Source organism: Durio zibethinus, chromosome 7, assembly GCF_047325235.1.
Source record: "Durio zibethinus cultivar Kanyao isolate XHJ-2024 chromosome 7, ASM4732523v1, whole genome shotgun sequence".
NCBI lineage: Eukaryota > Viridiplantae > Streptophyta > Magnoliopsida > Malvales > Malvaceae > Durio > Durio zibethinus.
The window spans coordinates 16,990,458-17,009,778 of NC_143168.1; the positions used below are offsets into that span (position 1 = coordinate 16,990,458).

The following is a 19,321-nucleotide window of genomic DNA, read 5'->3' on the forward strand; positions in this document are numbered from 1 at the left end:
TGAAAACTCAAAAAAACAATATAATGCAAAAATTATGAAGATGTTAATAAAAATTATAGAAGGAAATTCACAAGCCAACTCTATAGAAATTAAATGATATAATTTCTTTTGAAAATTTCAAAATTTATAGTAATTTAAATACTTATTTAAATCAACGAATTTATAATCATCTATCTATTAATTAAATTATTGTTATATTATATGAAGAAAACAAATATTTCGATTGTTATAATGTTTGACATTATTTCGATTCTTATGAATTCTTGTAATATCTTTTACTTTTTTCAAATAAAAAAATTGATTAATATCAAAATATTATGAAAATCATTTCAATGACGATAATTAGAACAAAGTAAGAATTAATATATTATCTTTTAGATCAAGAAAAGAATTTCTTTTTTTAAAGTAAATAAATTGTTCTTTCATATCAAGAAAAAAATTTAAAGTAAATAAATTGTTCTTTCATATCAAGATAAGATATGTCACACTTGACAATCTAAAACATGTGACTACAGATCGTGCATTCAAAATAACCCTTTCATCCCATTATTAGATATTACAGGAACAAACCTAATCAGAATATGAACCATAAAAAAAAATACCTATTAAACCGATCACATGAATACCAGTTACCGTACCTATTATCCAAAGAGGAATCCTTCCAGTAGTATCAGTCATTTATCCCACTTCCCTCCACATTTCATCAAATGGTCATGCTAAAGACATAAACAGTCATAGATAATTATGAGATGCAATCCTTCCAAATGGGATAAGAGAATTCCTATTATTATTTAGTATTCTACTATTCTTTTTTTCTTAATTGAAGAGATAATTAGAAAATAAAATAGCAAGTATAAAAATGAGTAATACCCCCGGTAGAAATTGGTACAATTCAATTCAATATTTTGTTCGTTCGAATTTGATTGTGTCATAGCTCTATAATTAATTTGGATTAGGTTTATCGTTGGATGAACTGCATTGCTGATATTGACCCCAAAAAGAAACGGTTCAAAATAACTTCAATAAGTGATTACCGATAAAATTTAAACTCAATACTTTTTGTTTAAAAAAATAAATTTAATCAATTAAATGAATCACTTTAATATTTTTAAATTTTTATCTATGTATACTTTATAATCCACTTGGCTCACTTTGTTCTATACATCGTCATTGCACCACGTGTCTCAACACCTTTAATAGGTATCATCCTGCTAACCCCAGCTATAGATAAATCCAAAGTTTAATGTTCAAAATTAATGGTTGGAAAGCTTCAGCAATACAATAGCCTGGATTTACAAGAAAATTTCCCTCCATTGCCCTATAAGGCTGAAACAGCACCCAACAGAATTATGAATCATATTTTTGGCTATCGTTTTCGAAGGATTCCTAAACAAATTGTCCACTCAATCTCCCTCTATTTCTCGGCGAACTCTAAGGAAAAACCTACATTTTCTTTCTTTTCTGTTTGCTTTCTTTCCAAAACCATGGGTCCTCATGATCTCTTCCTGTTTTCCCTGTTTCCAAAAGCACTTCCTCCTTTGAGGGGTCCTTCAATCTCTTGAAGGTTCCCCTCACCTCCTGCGCAAAACAACTTTGCTTCATTGCTTTCTCTCAGGCTTCGGATTTCTCTGACCCTTGAACCCACGTCAACTACAGCATTGTTCAGCGTTGATTTGTTGGTGTTGGAAGCCCATTTTTCTCGCTCTTTGGAATTAATACAAGGTTTTCGGGGCTTTTGGTTGCTAGCTATCCTCGCAAAATGAGTTGCTTCCCATGTTTCTCCTCAAGAAAAAGCAATAAGGAAGGCAGTAAAAGGGATAATGATTCTTCGTTTGACGAGATTGCTCAACCAAAAGTACCGGGTACGCCCTGTGCTTTGCTTTTTCTTTTTCTCTTATAAAAAGCCTAATGGTGAAAAAGAAAATGCCTCACTGATTTAGTAAGCAAGTCTCTAATTCCTTATTGGATTTGGCTTAAAGCCTATATATATTAATAGGAAGTGGAGATAACCTTGCATGCATGGTTAGGTTAGGTCGGTTAGGTATGCATCAATCAAGTGAGATATAACCTTTCCCTTAATTAATTGTATTTGAGATCCAATTTGTAGCTTCAATTATCATGTATATTGCAGTGTCACTGACAAACTGTTCCAAATCCAATATTCACATGACGATGACAATATATAAATAAATCACTTGATTAAGACAACATGAAGTAATTAATTCTCTCTTACCTTTAAATCTCAATTTTTTCTGCACCTCATGTGTTTCGCGAAGTGTCATCATGGAAAAAGATTAAAGAAAAAAAGAAGTAAAGAAGATGTTTTACAGGGTCTTTTTTATCATGTTTTTAATCACGAAAAGAAGGGTGGGGGTAGGAATTTCTTTAGTACCATTTTTTCAATGTTCAATGAAGTTTATAGCTAAAAATCATGTCCAAGTAAAATTGATAATTGTAACTCAAACTATGCCCAAAAAATTTGAATTAGATCTAATAATTTTAATTACGATATAATAATATGATATAAAAAATAATACGAAAAATATATAAAAACAACACAATTTAAAACTTTAATAAAAAGTTTATACGGGTTTGATCAAAAAATATGTTTCCTGTTTAAAATATAAATATGAATTTAACATGATAATTTTTATATTTTATGTATATTTGACATGAACTAAATAAATAGAACATAAAATATGACATAGTTACACAAATTGCTACAACTAAAGAATTTTAGAGTAAAATACATGCACATATATATGCCATAATTATATGCTAGGTTCATTCAAACAGGTAAAACAAAATATTGGACATCAGCAAAAAAAACACTCAAGAGAACATGTCTGTTTAATTTGTTGCTTTCCTCCTTCTGTAATTCTTTTTGTTGGTTTAAGAAACTAAGAAAGAAAAACCTGATACAGAAAATGTGGAGGCGTCTAACCAAGCCGAACATGGAAACATTGCGGCTCAAACGTTCAATTTCCGTGAGCTAGCTGCCGCAACCAAGAATTTCCGTCAAGAATGTTTCTTGGGTGAAGGTGGTTTCGGAAAAGTTTACAAGGGGACTCTTCAGGCTACGGGCCAGGTGCTCTTTACCTTCCTACACTTTTTTTATGGCTTTTGTTTTTATAGCGTTATAGATGCTAGAATTTGACTCTAGATCTGCTAAATATTACTTTTTAAAAGTAGTATTTACGAACTAATTGAGTTAAGACCTACATTCTTTCATGGCCTTTCTTTGGTTCTTTGTTTTCAAGGGAAAAAATGATGATTGGATCGAAATCTAGAGACCCAAAAAGCAAGTTGAAAAACACAATGCCATGCTTTAGATTACATTTGGTTTATGTCTTGCTATTTATTTTTGTTTTGCTTTTTTATTCAAATAAATAAATAAACAAATATCAAAACTATAAATCATAAGTTTGTGGCATTACCCTTTGTCCTATCAACTCTTTTGATTTGCATTTAATCAATTGTTACTATTGCTTCTTAATTTTTTTATTTGTTTTTATATTTATCACAAGTTTTAAAAAATAATAAAGTGTATTATAAAGAAAAAAAATCATACTTTCTGATTAAGAACAGAAAAATAGACTGATGTAGCACACCTTGAAATGTAATTTTTATATGATTAAAATCACTGATTATTTTATATGCAAAAGAGTGAAATTCGTTTAATTAAACTTTGTTTATAATTCATAATCACGCTTCATTGGAATTTGGAGATAGGTAGTTGCTGTGAAACAGCTTGACAGGAATGCAATGGAAGGAAACAAGGATTTTCTTGTTGAAGTTGCACAACTGAGTCTCTTACAGCATGCAAATCTGGTTAATCTCATCGGTTACTGTGCTGATGGAGATCAGAGGCTTTTGGTTTATGAATTCATGCCAGGGGGTTCTGTACAAGATCATCTTTTTGGTACAAAATTCTCTCTCTCTCTCTCTCTCTCTCTCTCTCTCTCTCTCTCTCTCTCTCTCTCTCTCTCTCTCTCTCTCTTTTTTTTTTTTTTAGTTTTGTCTCTTCATTTTCATTAAATTATTTGGTAATTTTCATAATTGTTCTGCTTAAAAATTAACAACATGGTGATGAATGTGAATAGAAAGACAATTTTAATATTTGTATGGTGTAATGGCAGATATTAAGGCTGAAGATAAGGCATTAGATTGGATAACCCGAATGAAAATAGCATATGGGGCAGCTCAAGGTTTAGAGTATTTACATGATAAGGCCAATCCTCCTGTTATATATCGTGATCTCAAGTCCTCGAACGTTTTGTTGGATGAACAATTCAATCCAAAATTGTCTGATATTGGACTGGACAAGCTTGGCCCTTCAGCAGAAAAGATGCCTATGCAGTCAAGGATGATGGGAACTTATGGTTACATTGCTCCAGAGTATTCTGGTTCAGGTAGACTCACAACTTTTGCAGATGTATACAGTTTTGGAGTTGTTCTACTGGAGCTTATCACTGGAAGAAGAGCCATTGACACTACCAAACCTATCGATGAGCAAAACTTAGTTGCTTGGGTATGTAGATTTGTTTGTCGAAGAAAGGAAGTGATATATAGCTTTCCAATCTTTTGTATTTTTAGTAATTAACCACTTGGTATGATCACCTCTATGTTTGGAACAGGCACAACCGATATTCAGGGATCCAAAAAAGTTTCCAGATATGGCGGATCCTTTACTTAAGAAGCGATTCCCGGAAAGGGGTTTGAATCAAGCTGTTGCAATAGCAGCCATGTGTCTTCAAGATGAAGTTACAGCCCGTCCTTTGATGAGCGATGTGGTGACAACCTTAAGTTTTCTTTCTATGGCCACAGAAGAGAATAGTATTCCTCCCTCTCTTCCTGCTTCCATCTCATGTAGGTTGCATTGCATCTCATCTGAACTGCACTTCATGGAATGTGGAGATGATGGGAAGATGAAGAAACAAGACAGCTCTGTTCATGATGCTGATTCCGGTAGTGAATCGGATGATGATCACAGTGATAAAAGAAGCGTTTCTTCGAGCAGCAGTAATCATGGTTAAAGTAGAAGATCCACTGATGGAAGTGCTTCTTCTAGAGAATAAAGCAGCAAGGATTCACATGAAGCAAATGCTTCTTGGAGCCAAAAGAGTAGTGCGACATCACTGTTTTCATTAGGCCATGCTTCGGAGGAGGAGAAAGTAGCAGGGGTGCACATGATCGAAGTGATTCTTTGAGACAAAAGAGAAGTAAAAAATCACAATTTTCCATTAAGCTAAGAATCCGAGGATGCAAGTTTTTCTTCGAGTCACGAAGATATGTAGTAGGAAATCACCATTCTCATCAAGCCACAAAAACAGCAGGAATCACCGGAAAATGATGCTTATGCAAGTAGCAGTGACTCGGTTGATGAAAGTTCTTCAAGTCAAAAGAGAAGCATCAAGAAAATTGCTTGATGAAAGTAGTTATGCAAGTCAAAAGGGCAGCAGGAAATGAACTGATGGCAGTGTGTCTGTGACTCACAAGAGCAACTTGAATTCACAGGATCGATGTAAATGATTCTATAGGCCATAATAGCAGCAGGAAGTTATAGTGTAGCAGGAAATACAAGGACTAAGTATATATTCACGCCATAGTAGCAGCAGAAAATATTTACCACCGGATTGAATTGTTTCCTTAAGCCGGAAGAGCAACAGGACATCGCAGCATGGAAACTATAATAGCAGCTGGGCCTCCGCCTAACATGATGAAAGCAATTCTTCAGGGTCCAGCAGAAAGAACCGGAGGCGACATAAGAAGGTAATTAAGGATTCACTTAGCCGCAGCAGCAGTCCTGGAGGATCACAGGACGAAACCAAAGTACACCATATATATGTTGGTATAGGAAGTCAAAATGGATAGATTTTCGTTGAGAGAGAAGCCATTTTATGCCTCCCACATCCTCAAGTTACTTTCGTCCTCTCTTTAATGTTTTTGTCCGCCTCTTAAAGTTACAAAAAACTTCTCAAAATTCGTTATCTCTTTTAAGGTTTTTTTTTTTTTTTGTATAAAAGTGTCTAATAGTAATATTTTCAATGAAACAATATAAGTAAAATGACTATTAATTTAGTTTTTTTTTAACTTTTACTCAAAAGTTTTTTAAGTTGATTCATGCAATTACTCTCTCAGTATCTACAATCTTCTCTTATCTTCAAGCTACAACCTCTCCTATGCATAAAAATATATATTGCTTTTGAATAATTGAAATTTATTCAAATTATATAAATGTGTGTATACATATATATATATATACGCACCAGTCTGTTACACAAGTACTATAAGAGATATAGTCTTTACAGTTAGTTTTGCTGGGTTGTACAACAATTTTCTCAAAATTTTCTAGTTATAGAATTTGCATTTACAGTTGGAACATAAAAAAAAAAAAAAAAGGAGCTTTGACAACAACATCAATTAATTGAAACACAACCTATGTAGATTTCTTAAAAGATTTGCCTTCGAATGTTGTAATTGGCAATCTAAGATCATTATCCTAACTATTAAAAGGTTTAGTAGCTGATGAACTAACAATCACCTTTTGCCATACCTGCTGAGAGTAAGTACAGGCAAAAAACAACTGCCCTCTACTTTCATAACCCCCTAACTCACATAAACAACAAACTAGCCAAGATTTATATTCAGGCCCCAAGATTTGGCGCATTCAATGAAAACCAAATCAAGTTATGCCAAGGAACTCGATTTTGCTTCGTCCTTAAACATAGTCATATCTCTGCAACAGAAAATTTCCCAGAATAAGAGGCTTTCCATACTATTTTGCATGTGACACTGCCAGCAAGTGTAGGGATTATCTTCTTACCTATATCTCGTAATTTCAAGATCTTCGAAGAATTCTTCCAGCTCCAACTACAAAGGCTTGGTATATTTGCTTGCCAAAAATCACTTCTCTTCAAAGGGTATGCATGAATCCAGGCAACCCAAATAGTTCCAGAACTTTGTATAAGGTACACTGAATGATTACATGATAATCCTTCCGGATGAGATATAAGGTACATAATAAGGCAAGACTGAGAACAAAAGTCCAAAAACCCCAAGTCAAAGAATGCTATAAATCACACATTTCGGAATTTTGTATAACACTACGATGGTTGTTAATTTCTTGATCTTTTGAATGTTCAAGATGAATATGTTTGTGTAATGAGCAGTAATTTTAGCTGGAAAAGATTCAGGAACTTGGTTGTTTTATCTTTCACAACTCTAATTTTAATCTACTGTTTGATGTTAATGAATTGGTTTCATCTTTTAATGAATAAATTGCACCAAATTCTGTGTGTTTATACATTTATATTATATATTACATGTTTATGGCAACTTCTTTTCTACATAAGTGCATCTGAAATTTATTTAAGAAAAATAAACATTAGACAAGTCAAAACATGCATAGACTGTAAATATTTCTTTCATTTCATTGAAAACCGGATGACGATTAATGCATTCATACTCAAACATTATAGGAATAAAATATACAATATTTCCTAAATATTTTCAACCTAAAATGAAAATGAAAAATATCATCAAAGAAACCAGCAACCCAATCTATTAGCACGAAATCACTTTTCGACCCTACTACTATGTAGTATATCCTTGTATGTTATCTTCTTTCAAAATCAAAAACTTGTTAACTTCATTATTATTGTCATTTTTCTTCAATGCAACGTTTTCAAACCCAACTCTTTGTTTCCAATGAGCAATTCTTTTTTCAATTTTCAATTCATCATTCTCATTTTCAATTTCAATCTCTAACGCAAGCTCATCATTTATTGCTTCCAAAAAAATCACAATTTACACCCTATAAAAAGCCCATCATAGCTTGCAAAATTTGCTGAACTCAAGCCCATTTCACAAACTGAAGATTGGGTCCCAAACCCAGTTAAAATGAACCACAAAAAAGTATGTAAAATTCCCTCTCCGTTTTATCTTCTTCAGCCTTTGCTTCTCCTCTCCAGTCTCCACACTTTCTGTACACCACCAACTCTCCAACTTTCTTCTCAGGTTCTCTGCTACCTCGCCACTCAGCTTTTAATGTTTATGCTTTATTTAATTTTCAGAAAAATTGTTGAATTTCTTTACTATTAACTTCATGTTGCTTTACATTTTTACATGATCATTGTCTGAGTCTGTGAAGTGTGAATTTCAGTACTATTAGAATTTGTAGTTTTATACCTGTACAATTTTACTTAACTTTGGTTTGTTTGCTTAGGGGTATGGGTTCAAAATATTATTTTGTGGGTTGAAACTTGAAAGTTGCTGCAATTTATTCATCTATGTCAGCCTTTAGATTTTTTTTTTCCTTTGTTTTAATATATTTGAGCCTGGATTTGAAGCCTGACCTATCAATAGGTCACACCGCTGTTGGCCGTGTTGGTCAGTCTTTAGAATGTCCTTTTATATTTTAGTAAAGGTCTGTCAGATTTGATAATCCCAGCTGTAGAATATTACCTGCTGTTGTTCTAGCTTCTGGCGAGGTTCGGTTGCTCGTGGGGACATTGCAAAATTTGAAGATAGGCAGTTACGGGTACTAAGAAACTCTATGTAATTGCAAGCCACATCATGTTTAGGCTGGATGACTTAAAATGAACAGACTACAGTTCATTTTTTTTATGCTTTAAATATATTAGTATAATGTTTAATATATAATTCAATGAAGGCGAAGTTGTGGTATGTTTGATATTTATCTTTGTAATGGGTTTTGCTTTATGATCAAATTCTAGATTGTTGTGTTGAGGAGAAGAATTTCAATGACAGAAATACTCAAAGTTTGATGGAAGGCTTATTATGTACTGTTGAGTAATGAATGTTAATAATGAAAGAGTGTTTTTGAATATGTTAACTGTTTCTTCCTTGTTTCTGTTCTTTTGGCTCCTTTGTTTGATTCTAGTTAATTTCAGCCTTTTTTTGGTCTTGGTCCATTGATTTTCCTCTTTAAAACAGTTGGTTTGGTTAGTGAAGAAATTCAATTCATTTTTTAAACTTTTAAAACTGAATTAATCAAACCAGCCATTTTTAAACTGAATCTATATATTCTTATTATTACTTTATGTTTGTACCCGGTGGCAGACACAATATAAGAAACGAGGAGTAAGAGGAAGGGAAGATATGATGGTTGCAACCTTATTGTCTCCATGCAATTCAACTTTGATCCGTGGTTTTCTTATAAAAGAAAATGCATCATGTCCCCAATTATTTTTGGGCATTAGAGGAAGGATTCTGAATCAACATGCCACAAGATGTTTTCATGTTTGTCAAAAAAGAAGGTCATCCCGTAGGTTTCTTGTGTTTGCTGCAACTGAAGGTTCTGCAAAGTCCGGCAAGTCTGAAGAAACTGTCCCTTCTTGGGCTAGACCTGATTCGGATGAGCCCCCTCCTTGGGCACAAAATGAAGGGAAGGAGTACACAGCACAACGGAGTTTTGAGATTCCCTTCTATGTTTACTTACTTACCTCAGCAATAGTTGCCATTGCTGCAGTATGCTTCCTCTTCTTATTCTATAATGGCTTGAGACCCACAAAATTTAGATGTCTAAACTTTTTTGCTCTTCATCCTGCAGATAGGTTCTATTTTTGAGTATGTCAATCAAAGGCCTGTTTTTGGAGTTTTAAACTCAGACAGCATTTTCTATGCACCCTTGCTTGGTTTCTTTGCATTTACTGGCATCCCCACTTCTGTGAGTTTCTCTACTTTATTTTTCCTTTTTCTCGTGTTGAGGTCAATATATGTAATAAGGTCCTATTTATGATCAACTTCTATTCATGCCAATAGTTTGATTAATTTGGAAGAATGAAAAAAAGGTTTAGACAATGAATTGAAACATAATGCATGAAATTCAGGTGCATCCGATAGTATAACCTAATAGTCCTTTTGTTCAATTTGGCAAAAAAAAAACCCTTTTTCAAAGTGATTGATTAAGTAATAATGAAACATATAGCATGAAATTATTAACTCTATCTAAACACTTCTGCTAATCTGACTTTGAGTTTACAGGCATTTCTTTGGTTCAAATCTGTTCAAGCTGCTAACAAGGAAGCTGAGGAACAAGATAGGAGGGATGGTTTTATGTAAAGTCAAATGGCACAAGTTGCCATTGCCACTGTAATTATTCATCATCCAGAATCATTCTATCTGGAAATTGAGCGTATTTCATTAATTATTTAAAGGTGTTGGCTATTCATTTTAGTCATGCTTCTTTGAGGTTTTGCAATTTCCATTTTTTTGGTTATTGAGGTTGACAGGGATTGAGCTCTAGTCATTGAAACTAAGAGGCCAGTAATCCACCAACAGACCAACGATTGTAGTCAAAGTTATGCAATTTTTATTACAGAATGTCTAACGTTTCTATAACCATGAATTGACTGACAAATACCAGTAGTTGACATGAGTCTTATTGCCTAGTTTATCCCATGATCAGTTTCTCTTTGAGTCATGCTGCCTAGTTGATCCTATGATCTGCTTCTCTTTGTGCAAATAGAATGACAATGTGGAAAAAGTACCATTTGCCAAATTGTTAGGGAGGTTGCTATTCGAATAATTTTCAGGTCGCAGCCTTTGATGTGTGAGAAAAAATGTTGCTCGAGTGGTTAACTTAGGCGGCAGCCACCACTAAGTGGTTGCTTCAATCTGATGCCGCTCTGGCAAAGGGACAGCTCTGTTGCAAGAGTGCTTGCTGTTCCAAGAGACTCCATGATCAGGTGATGGATGCTTTAGAAGGAAAGGTGACTTCTCTTCGTTTTTTTTTTTTTTTTTTTTTTTAGATTATGGCAGTGAGAAAAGGTTATGTCTTTTCTTATAGGTCTATAATAATAAATTGTTATAGCTTTCCTATTAATATAAACTATTGATTGTTCAGTGTGATGTCACCAGTCAAATAAAATTAATTCAATTGATTCAATTATTTGAAAATTAAATAATAACAATTATAAATATAATATTTTTCCACTTCTCAAAACAAAGCACCTTTTTTATGAAAAAACAAACTACTTACTCTTTTATAACGAAAATTACCCACTTTTTTTTACATAATTTTTCCTCTTTTGAAACAATTTTTTTTTTTAAACAAATGCACTGTGGATGCACCAAGTTCTAGTGTAAAAAAAGCTAAATTATAAAAATATATATCATGTGATTAGAAATCAATTAAATTTGTCTCTTGAGGTTTATAATTGAATAAATTTCATTCAAGTTCTTTAGTTTTAAATATAATTCAACTCAAGTCTATGACTTTGAAAAATAGACATTTCGTTCCAAAATTTTTAATTAATAGGATAAAAAAATTCTTCTGTCAGTTATTTTTTAGTTATTTCATTAACAATCTCTTTAAAAGATAATTTTATCCTTAAAAAATCAAAATTCTCAAATATTTACATTAAGTAATAATTTATAATAATAACTTTTATTTTTTATCTTTTTTTAAAATATATAAAATATATTAATAATTTATAAAAAAGGATTTTTAGATGCAATATATTAAAAAAAATTTACAATTATAAATATGTTAATATGTAAACATGTATAATAAAATGAATATATTGAACATGTAATAATTTTTTAACATGAAATAAATTTCAAAAAAAAAAAAAAAAGAACATGTAGCATATAATAAGAAAAAATGGTCGGTTGAAAAAAAAGGTTGATTAAAATTATTATATGCTTAATATATTCATTTTTTTTTTACATATATTTACTTTTTAGCTTGCTTATAATTGTAAGTTTTGTTTTTATATATTGCATTTAAAAATATTTTTATATTATTAATAAATGTTTATGTATCTTGAGAAAAATAAAAAAATTATTATTATAAAATTTTATATTATGTGAGTATTTGAGGATATTATAAGAATAAAATAATCTTTTAATAAGATTATTAATGAAACAATTAAGAGATAATTGACAAAAAAAAATTTTGTCCTATTAATTAAAAGGTTTTGGGTAGAGTATTAATTTTTCAAATTAATGAATATAAATTGAATTATTCTCAAAATTTAATAACTTGGTTGGAATTTACCTTTTATAATTTGACATTGGCACGTAGTGATTTCCTTCATTAATCTTAAAGTCAACAATGTGTAAAGAAAAATTATATATATATATATATATGATACTATTAGAGAAAGAAAAATGATATATATGAATCTATTAGAGAGGGATTGAAAATTCTTTAACCATGTCTGATTTTTAAGACGCTTGATGAATAAAAGTTGTAAAACAAAAAATAAAAAATTCTCATTCTTAATATAATAAAATTACCTGTCACTTGAAAAATAGACATCTAATTTAAAAGGAAAGAGTATTAATTATGTAAAAAATAAGTAAAAACTGAAAAAAAAAATGTAATTAAATAAATAAATTTGGGTCAAAATTTTAAAAATTTTCTTAAATTTTATCGCTCTACTTAAGTAATTTTTATATTTTTATTGCACCTAAATAAATTTATATATTTTAATTTGTATTCAAATAAACTTTAATTTCAAGTTAATTACTGTAATTTTGCTAGTTCTTTTTAATTATATAAAAATTAATTTTTTATATAAAAAAAAGTTTTACTTAAAGCATTTGTAGTTGTGTGAAATTGATGTCTTACATGCATTATATATTATGTTAATGGCTTATTTAGATATGAATTAAAAGTTAAAAGTTCATTCATATACAAATTAATGGTCAAAAGTTTATTTAAATATTAATTAAAAATTAAAATTTTATTTAAATATAAAAAAAAATCTAAATAAAATAGTAAAATTCAAAACCTTTTTTTTTATTATTTTAACCATGAATTTGCGATCACTCCATGTGATATGTGCCACCGTATCAATAATACAACATCAAACCTGACAAAAGAAACACAAAGTTGGACAAACTTAAAAAGTGCAATTGTCTTTGTCTAGTAAAGAAGCATTAAGAATGACATAAGTACTTAGGTTCGAACCCAAGTTACCTCCTCTCTTTTCTTATATAATTTAGGTTGTTAATAATTTTATTTTAATCGAATTAATCAGTTGAATCGATTTAATTCAATTAATCGATCAATTATTGAATTAATTTCAATCTATTATCGAAAATAATTTTTAAAAAATTTAAAATTTTTTGTTAATTCGAAAATCAAATTAATTAAAATATTATAAAACCTATATATAAAACTAAAAATATATTAAATTGTCCACTTTATTTCAACTCATTAGAGTTTTTAACTAAATAATTTTAAAATATAATTTAACTTAATGTATTTTATTATTTTGTTAATCAAAAAAATTAACTGAACTGACCAAATTAATTTTGATCTGTTAAGTTTCAAAATTATAAAATTTGGATCGGTTAATAAAAATAAAATAAAATAATTTAATTTTAAATAATTTAATTCAAAATTAATCGAATAAACAAAATGGACACCCTTACATATAATAAAACTTTACCCTCTTATTAAAAAAAAAAAAAAAAAGCAACTGTTACCATTAATTATTAAGTATAAATATATTTTTTTATTTTGGCCAATGAATTAAAATTAAGTTTATGAAGATGTTGGCAAATAAATTTTGGCTTGACGATAAAGAAGAGCTTCTCAAACTGAAGTTTCATGTTTAAGTCTTACTATGTATAAATTAAATAGTTGTTTGCCTTAGCTTACGGTGGAGTTTATCAACTGCAAAAAGAGAAGCACTTCTATATTAAATTTGTCAAATGTTATTTTAGTTTTTCAGTTCCAATCTTGATATTTGATTTTGAGGAAGACAATTAATATGAATTTTACTTATTTTCTTCATATGTAAACTACTATATATATATATATGTTATTAATATAAATATATATACAAGAAATAAACTAAAAATAACTTACAAAATTATAAATTTTATCAATTCATAAACAAATATATAAAGAAACATAATACATCAAATAAACCATTTTACTTAAAATTGTGAATGATTTTAAAAAACACAAATAAACCAATTGCTAAATAATTTATTTTTTATCAAAACAAGAAAAATAAAATTAAAACTTTGAGATCAGAAGTAAATAATTTTTTAACCTTTTAAAAAGCTATTCAAATCTAACTTTTGTGTTTAAAAAAAAAAATTGCATTATAACAGGAAAAAAAATTTAAAATAAAATTAAAAGTGATGAGTATAAGAGAGGAGCTGCGGTTGATTAAAAAAACATGTTTGATATTTAATTGTTGATTTGAACTCTTATGAAGAAACTAAAATGTCAATTTGATTTTGTTAAATAGACATAATTATGATTGGAAGTGATATACGCTTCCTAATTCTTATAACAAATCTCTTAATTTTAAGGATTCGTAAGTAATAATTGATTGGTATAACAAATAATTGGTATAACAAATAAACAAATGATAATATGATTTTAAACCCTATAAAATTATAATGCATAAGATAAGTATGCACCCATGACCATAAACACTAAAGCAAAGCTAAGGTAATAAAATTCATGATATGACTCTTAGTAGATCAACGGATTTTATCTTCCAAAAAAACATCTTATAATATTTTTTAATTGATCTTCAGCAAATATGCCACTTGGATTTCAAATTATTATTAGTTGATTTAACTGAGTCAATTTAATGTAATGCAATCATATCGAAAACAAAGCTTATAAAATTTTCGATTCCCTTAACAAATTTTATTATTCTTAAAAATTTGGGAGGCCAAAGGCTCCTTTTAACTTATATAACCATTCATCTCTGCCTCATGTTACTAAGAGTTTTAAAAATTTATGGGGAGCTAAGGCCCCATCTGGTTTGTATAAGGATGCGCCCCTGTTTTTCTTTATTGCATTTTAGATTAGTTTTACACGAACAATACTTTTTATAGAGGCTTTAAGTGAGTCAAACAAACGTCAGCTACTGAATTTATTCAATTAGATATCGATTTATTTATTAGATAGTTTTAAATTATGAAGGTAATATTTGCTTATGATTATAATTTTTTTATTTGTAAATTTGTCAGTTATTTTTAAATTAATTTTAAAATCAAAACTATAAAAAAGTTACTATGGGGATATATGTTGTAAGAAAACTTGCACTTAATTGCTTTGTTTCAAAATTTTAGAAGATCAGTGGAAAAACCTATCCTTGCCCAAAGATGAACAGAATGAAGTAACTATTGAAAAGGAATGGATTGAGAACAAGTTAGCTGTGGATAAAAACTGTCTGACTGGTTAGTTGTTGATGAAGAAACCAGTAAATGTTGAGGCAATCAAAGCGGTGTTTTACAAAGTCACCGTACTCTTCATTCGTGCTATGGGTGAGCAGATCTATATGATCCAGTTTGATGACTTATGGAGATGGAAAAAGCTCTATTGATGCAACTGGTTAAAATTTTAACCAAATCATTGATTTTAAAAGGATTTTGATGGATTTTCTTTGCCAAAATCCGTCAGCATGGAAACTATTGTTGTTCTGATTTCGACAATGGAAGGTGGTACTCAATCAACAATGATTCGACCGAAAGAAAACTTGGAAAAAAGTTCGAGGAAAAGAGAGGAATGAAAACGACTATTTGATTGAACAAGGATTTATTGATCGAGAATCCCCCAAGTTCAATCAACACTGCCATGGGTTGATTGAAGCTATGTTTTGTTTTTTTGTCCAAATTTCAACGTAGCACACAACGTGACTTAATTGAGAGAAAAAATACATTATCTCAAATTTAATACTATCTAGTACTTCTTATAGGAGTTTGTTTTTAATATATATCACCTTTAAATTTCATTAATAGAGTTAAGAGTGTAATAACGTACTTTTTGTTATATTTATTTTTTAGATCTTGTTAACTTTGCTGATGGATTTTTCTTTTCAAAATGAAACCCATTTTTTAATTATGCCCGATTTTTAAGATGCTTGAAGAAAAAAAGTTGTAAAACAAAAAACAAAAAATTTTCATTCTTAATATAATAAAATTACAGTTTATTTTTTATACTGTATAAATTTTATACACTGTCAATGAATCAGATTATGACAATTTAATAATGAAATAAATCTGATGATAATACCTTATTAATAAATAAATTATTTTAATTTATGTGCATTTATTTTAAGAATTGATATTTATTCATTAATGAATTATTATTATCTGATTCATTGATAACATATAAAATCTATACACTGACAGTATATCAACTATAAACTCATAAAATTATGTGTCATTTGAAAAATAGACATCAATTTAAGACAAAAGAGCATTAACTATGTGAAAAAAAATGCAATTAAATAGATAAATTTGGGTTAAAATTCTAAAAAAAATTCTTTAATTTTATCACTTTACTTAAATAAATCTTTATATTTTTATTCCATATAAATAAATTTTTTATTTTGATTTATATTAAAAAAAATTTTAATTTCAAAGCAATTACTATAATTTTTCTAGTTCTCTTTAATTATATAAGAATTAAATTTTTTTTTATATAAGTACAAGTTTTACTTGAAGTATTTATAATTGTGAGATATTGATGTCTTTCATGTATTATGTATTATGTTAATAACTTATTTAAATATGAATTAAAAGTTAAAAACTTTTTTAGATAAAAATTAAAGGTTAAATTTTTTTAAATACAAATTAAAATTTAAAAATTTATTTAAATATAAAAAATATAAAAACTTATCTAAATAAAATAATAAAATTCAAAAACTATTTTTATTATTTTAACGGCAATTTTGTGATTATTCCATGTGAGATATGCCAGGATATGCATGATACAACATCAAACCTCACAAAAGAAAAACAAAGTTAGACAAAGTTAAAAAGTACTATCTTTGTCCATTTAAAGTGCTACTGTATTTTTGTCCTCCGCTCCTTGATGTAGTCGCAAAGAAGCATTGAGAAAGACACGAGGATTTGGGTTTCCCAAATCAATCCCCCCCCCCCCCCCCCTCCCTTTTCTAATATAATTATAAGGGTTTTTATAATTTTGTTTTAATCAAATTAATAAATTGAATCGATTTAATTTAATTAATCAATCAATTATTAAATTAATTTTAAATAAATTTTAATTTTTGATTAATTCGATTCAAAAATCGAATTAATCAAATATTATAAAAATTTATATAAAATTAAAAATATATAAAATTATTTATTTCATTTCAAAGTTTTTAACTTAATAATTTTGTGTTTGAATTTTTTTGGATGATTTTATTTAATTTCTTTTACATATGAAAAAAAAGAATTGAAAATATAATTTAACTTAATGTGTTTTATTATTCAGTTAACAAAAAATTAACTGAATTGACTAAATTAATTTTAATAAGTTAATTTTTAAAATTAAAAATTTGATTTGATAAATAAAAATAAAAGAATATAATTCAATTAATATAATTTGGAATAATTTATTTTCAAATTAATCAAACCAAGTAAATGAAAATCCCTATATATAATAGGATTTTGCCCCCTATGAATAAAAAAAAAAATTGCAAATGTTGCCATTAATTATTAAGTATAATTAAAATTTATTTTTTTTATTTTGGCCAATGAATTAAAATTAAGTTTTTTAAGATATTACAAAGAAATTTGGCTTAACGATAAAGAAGAAGAGGTTCTGAAATTGAAGTTTCATGTTTAAATCTTACTATGTATAAATTAAATAGGTGTTTCATTTAGCTTACTGTGGAGTTTATCTGCTGTAAAAATAGAAGCACCTCTATATTAAATTTGTCAAATGCTACTTTAGCTTTTCTTTATTGCATTTTAGAATAATTTTACTCAAACAATACTTTTTTATAGAAGTAATTGAGTCAAACAAACGTCAGCTATTGAAATTTATCCAATTAGATATCGGTTTATTTATTAATAGTTTTAAATTATTAAAATAATATTTTATTATGATTATAATATTTTATTTATAAATTAATTTTAAAATCAAAACTATAAAAAAGTTACTATGGGGATATAGGTTGTAAGAAAGCTCACACTTGATTGATTTGTTTGAAAATTTTAGAAGATCAAGGGAAAAACCCATCCTTGTCCAAAGATGAACAGAATGAAGTAACTATTGTAAAGGAATGGATTGAGAACAAGTTAGCTGCGGATAAAAACTGTCTGACTGGTATGTTGTCGATGAAGAAACCAGGAAATGTTGAGGCAATCAAAGCGGTGTTTTACAAAGTCACCGTACTCTTCATTTGTGCTATGGGTGAGCAGATCTATAAGATCCACTTTGATGACCTATGGAGATGGAAAAAGCTCTATTGATGCAATTGGTTAAAATTTTATCCAAATCATTGATTTTAAAAGGATTTTGATGGATTTTCTTTGCCAAAAGCCGTCAGCATGGAAACTATTGTTGTTCTCATTCTACAATGAAGGTGGTCCTCAATCAACAATGATTCGACCGACTCAAAACCTGGAAAAAAAGTTCGACGAAAAGAGCGGAACGAAAACGACTATTTGATTGAACGAGGATGCATTGATCGAGAATCCCCCAAGTTCAATCAACACATGGCAGTGTTGATTGAAGCTATGTTTTGTTATTTTGTCCAAATCTCGACGTAGCGCATCTGTTATAAGAGCATATTTGTCATTTTCAAACCTCAACACAATGACAACTACCTAACTTAGTCCCCAGTCCCAATGAGGTTTCAGATTGGGGTAATTAAAGTCCAAATTAAGGTGCTAAATTTGATGTTTACAAGATTTTAATAGAATTAGTTACTCGAATAAATCCAACATTTTTTAAACTGGATCGAAAGTTGAATCGATGTGAGCTTCGGTTCCCAGTTCAATTGCTTCAACTTAGTAATCTAATTGAGAAAGATTTTAATATTAAATACATAATTTTGATATTAAATAATTATTTTTTGAGAGATTCTTAAATGATTATTAAATATAAAATAATTTAACAGAAATATACATTTGACTTTAGCATATTTCTGTAAGAGATTATAGGTCCAAATTTCTTTACACGCAAACAATTTTTAAATAATAAAATAAACGTTAAAACTAATTTAAACATTGATTTTGTGTAATTCAACCAGTGTTGACTGTTTCTTGATTGACTAGTTAAAAACGTGTTTTTTACTTTTTATTGAAGTGGAATAAGATCGATTTGGAGGAGTGATAAAATTATTTTAATGAAATTAAAAATAATAATTATGAGAAAATTAATTAATTTAATGATAAAATTAAATTAAATTACATCACATAAAAAATACAATAAAATCCGAATAAGCACGCAATTAATCTGGGTTTATATGATATTTTATTCATCGGACAAAACATGTGCAGCGACGTCCCAGGTTTCCGATAATAAAATAAACTAATAAAGAAAAGTGAGAGAGAAAAAAAAACAGCCGAATGGATT

The 19,321-nt window shown here is 28.8% G+C and overlaps 2 protein-coding genes across 2 annotated transcripts; both read left to right on the forward strand.

Annotated features, from left to right (window-relative positions):
• Positions 1-1,486: 1,486 nt before the first annotated feature.
• On the forward strand, positions 1,487-6,142 carry LOC149518035 (putative serine/threonine-protein kinase PBL25). The gene is made up of 5 exons (XM_089763671.1): positions 1,487-1,862; positions 2,925-3,088; positions 3,733-3,922; positions 4,140-4,531; positions 4,638-6,142. The coding sequence occupies exons 1-5, from the start codon at positions 1,760-1,762 to the stop codon at positions 5,034-5,036; spliced, it is 1,248 nt and encodes a 415-aa protein (XP_089619797.1). The 5' UTR covers positions 1,487-1,759; the 3' UTR covers positions 5,037-6,142.
• Positions 6,143-7,903: 1,761 nt separating this feature from the next.
• Positions 7,904-10,208, forward strand: LOC149518036 (uncharacterized). Its single transcript, XM_089764345.1, has 4 exons — positions 7,904-8,019; positions 9,085-9,492; positions 9,575-9,691; positions 10,009-10,208. The coding sequence occupies exons 2-4, from the start codon at positions 9,124-9,126 to the stop codon at positions 10,084-10,086; spliced, it is 564 nt and encodes a 187-aa protein (XP_089620471.1). The 5' UTR covers positions 7,904-8,019; positions 9,085-9,123; the 3' UTR covers positions 10,087-10,208.
• The last annotated feature ends 9,113 nt before the right edge of the window (positions 10,209-19,321 follow it).

What these genes read in the sequence shown, in the direction of transcription:
- LOC149518036 (XM_089764345.1), top strand. Translation starts at nt 9,124, where the DNA reads ATGATGGTTGCAACCTTATTGTCTCCATGCAATTCAACTTTGATCCGT. An exon ending in CAATAGTTGCCATTGCTGCA is followed by an intron (nt 9,493 to 9,574) that starts GTATGCTTCCTC and finishes TTCATCCTGCAG; the next exon opens with ATAGGTTCTATTTTTGAGTA. An exon ending in TTACTGGCATCCCCACTTCT is followed by an intron (nt 9,692 to 10,008) that starts GTGAGTTTCTCT and finishes TTGAGTTTACAG; the next exon opens with GCATTTCTTTGGTTCAAATC.
- LOC149518035 (XM_089763671.1), top strand. Translation starts at nt 1,760, where the DNA reads ATGAGTTGCTTCCCATGTTTCTCCTCAAGAAAAAGCAATAAGGAAGGC. An exon ending in TGTACAAGATCATCTTTTTG is followed by an intron (nt 3,923 to 4,139) that starts GTACAAAATTCT and finishes GTGTAATGGCAG; the next exon opens with ATATTAAGGCTGAAGATAAG. An exon ending in AGCAAAACTTAGTTGCTTGG is followed by an intron (nt 4,532 to 4,637) that starts GTATGTAGATTT and finishes TGTTTGGAACAG; the next exon opens with GCACAACCGATATTCAGGGA.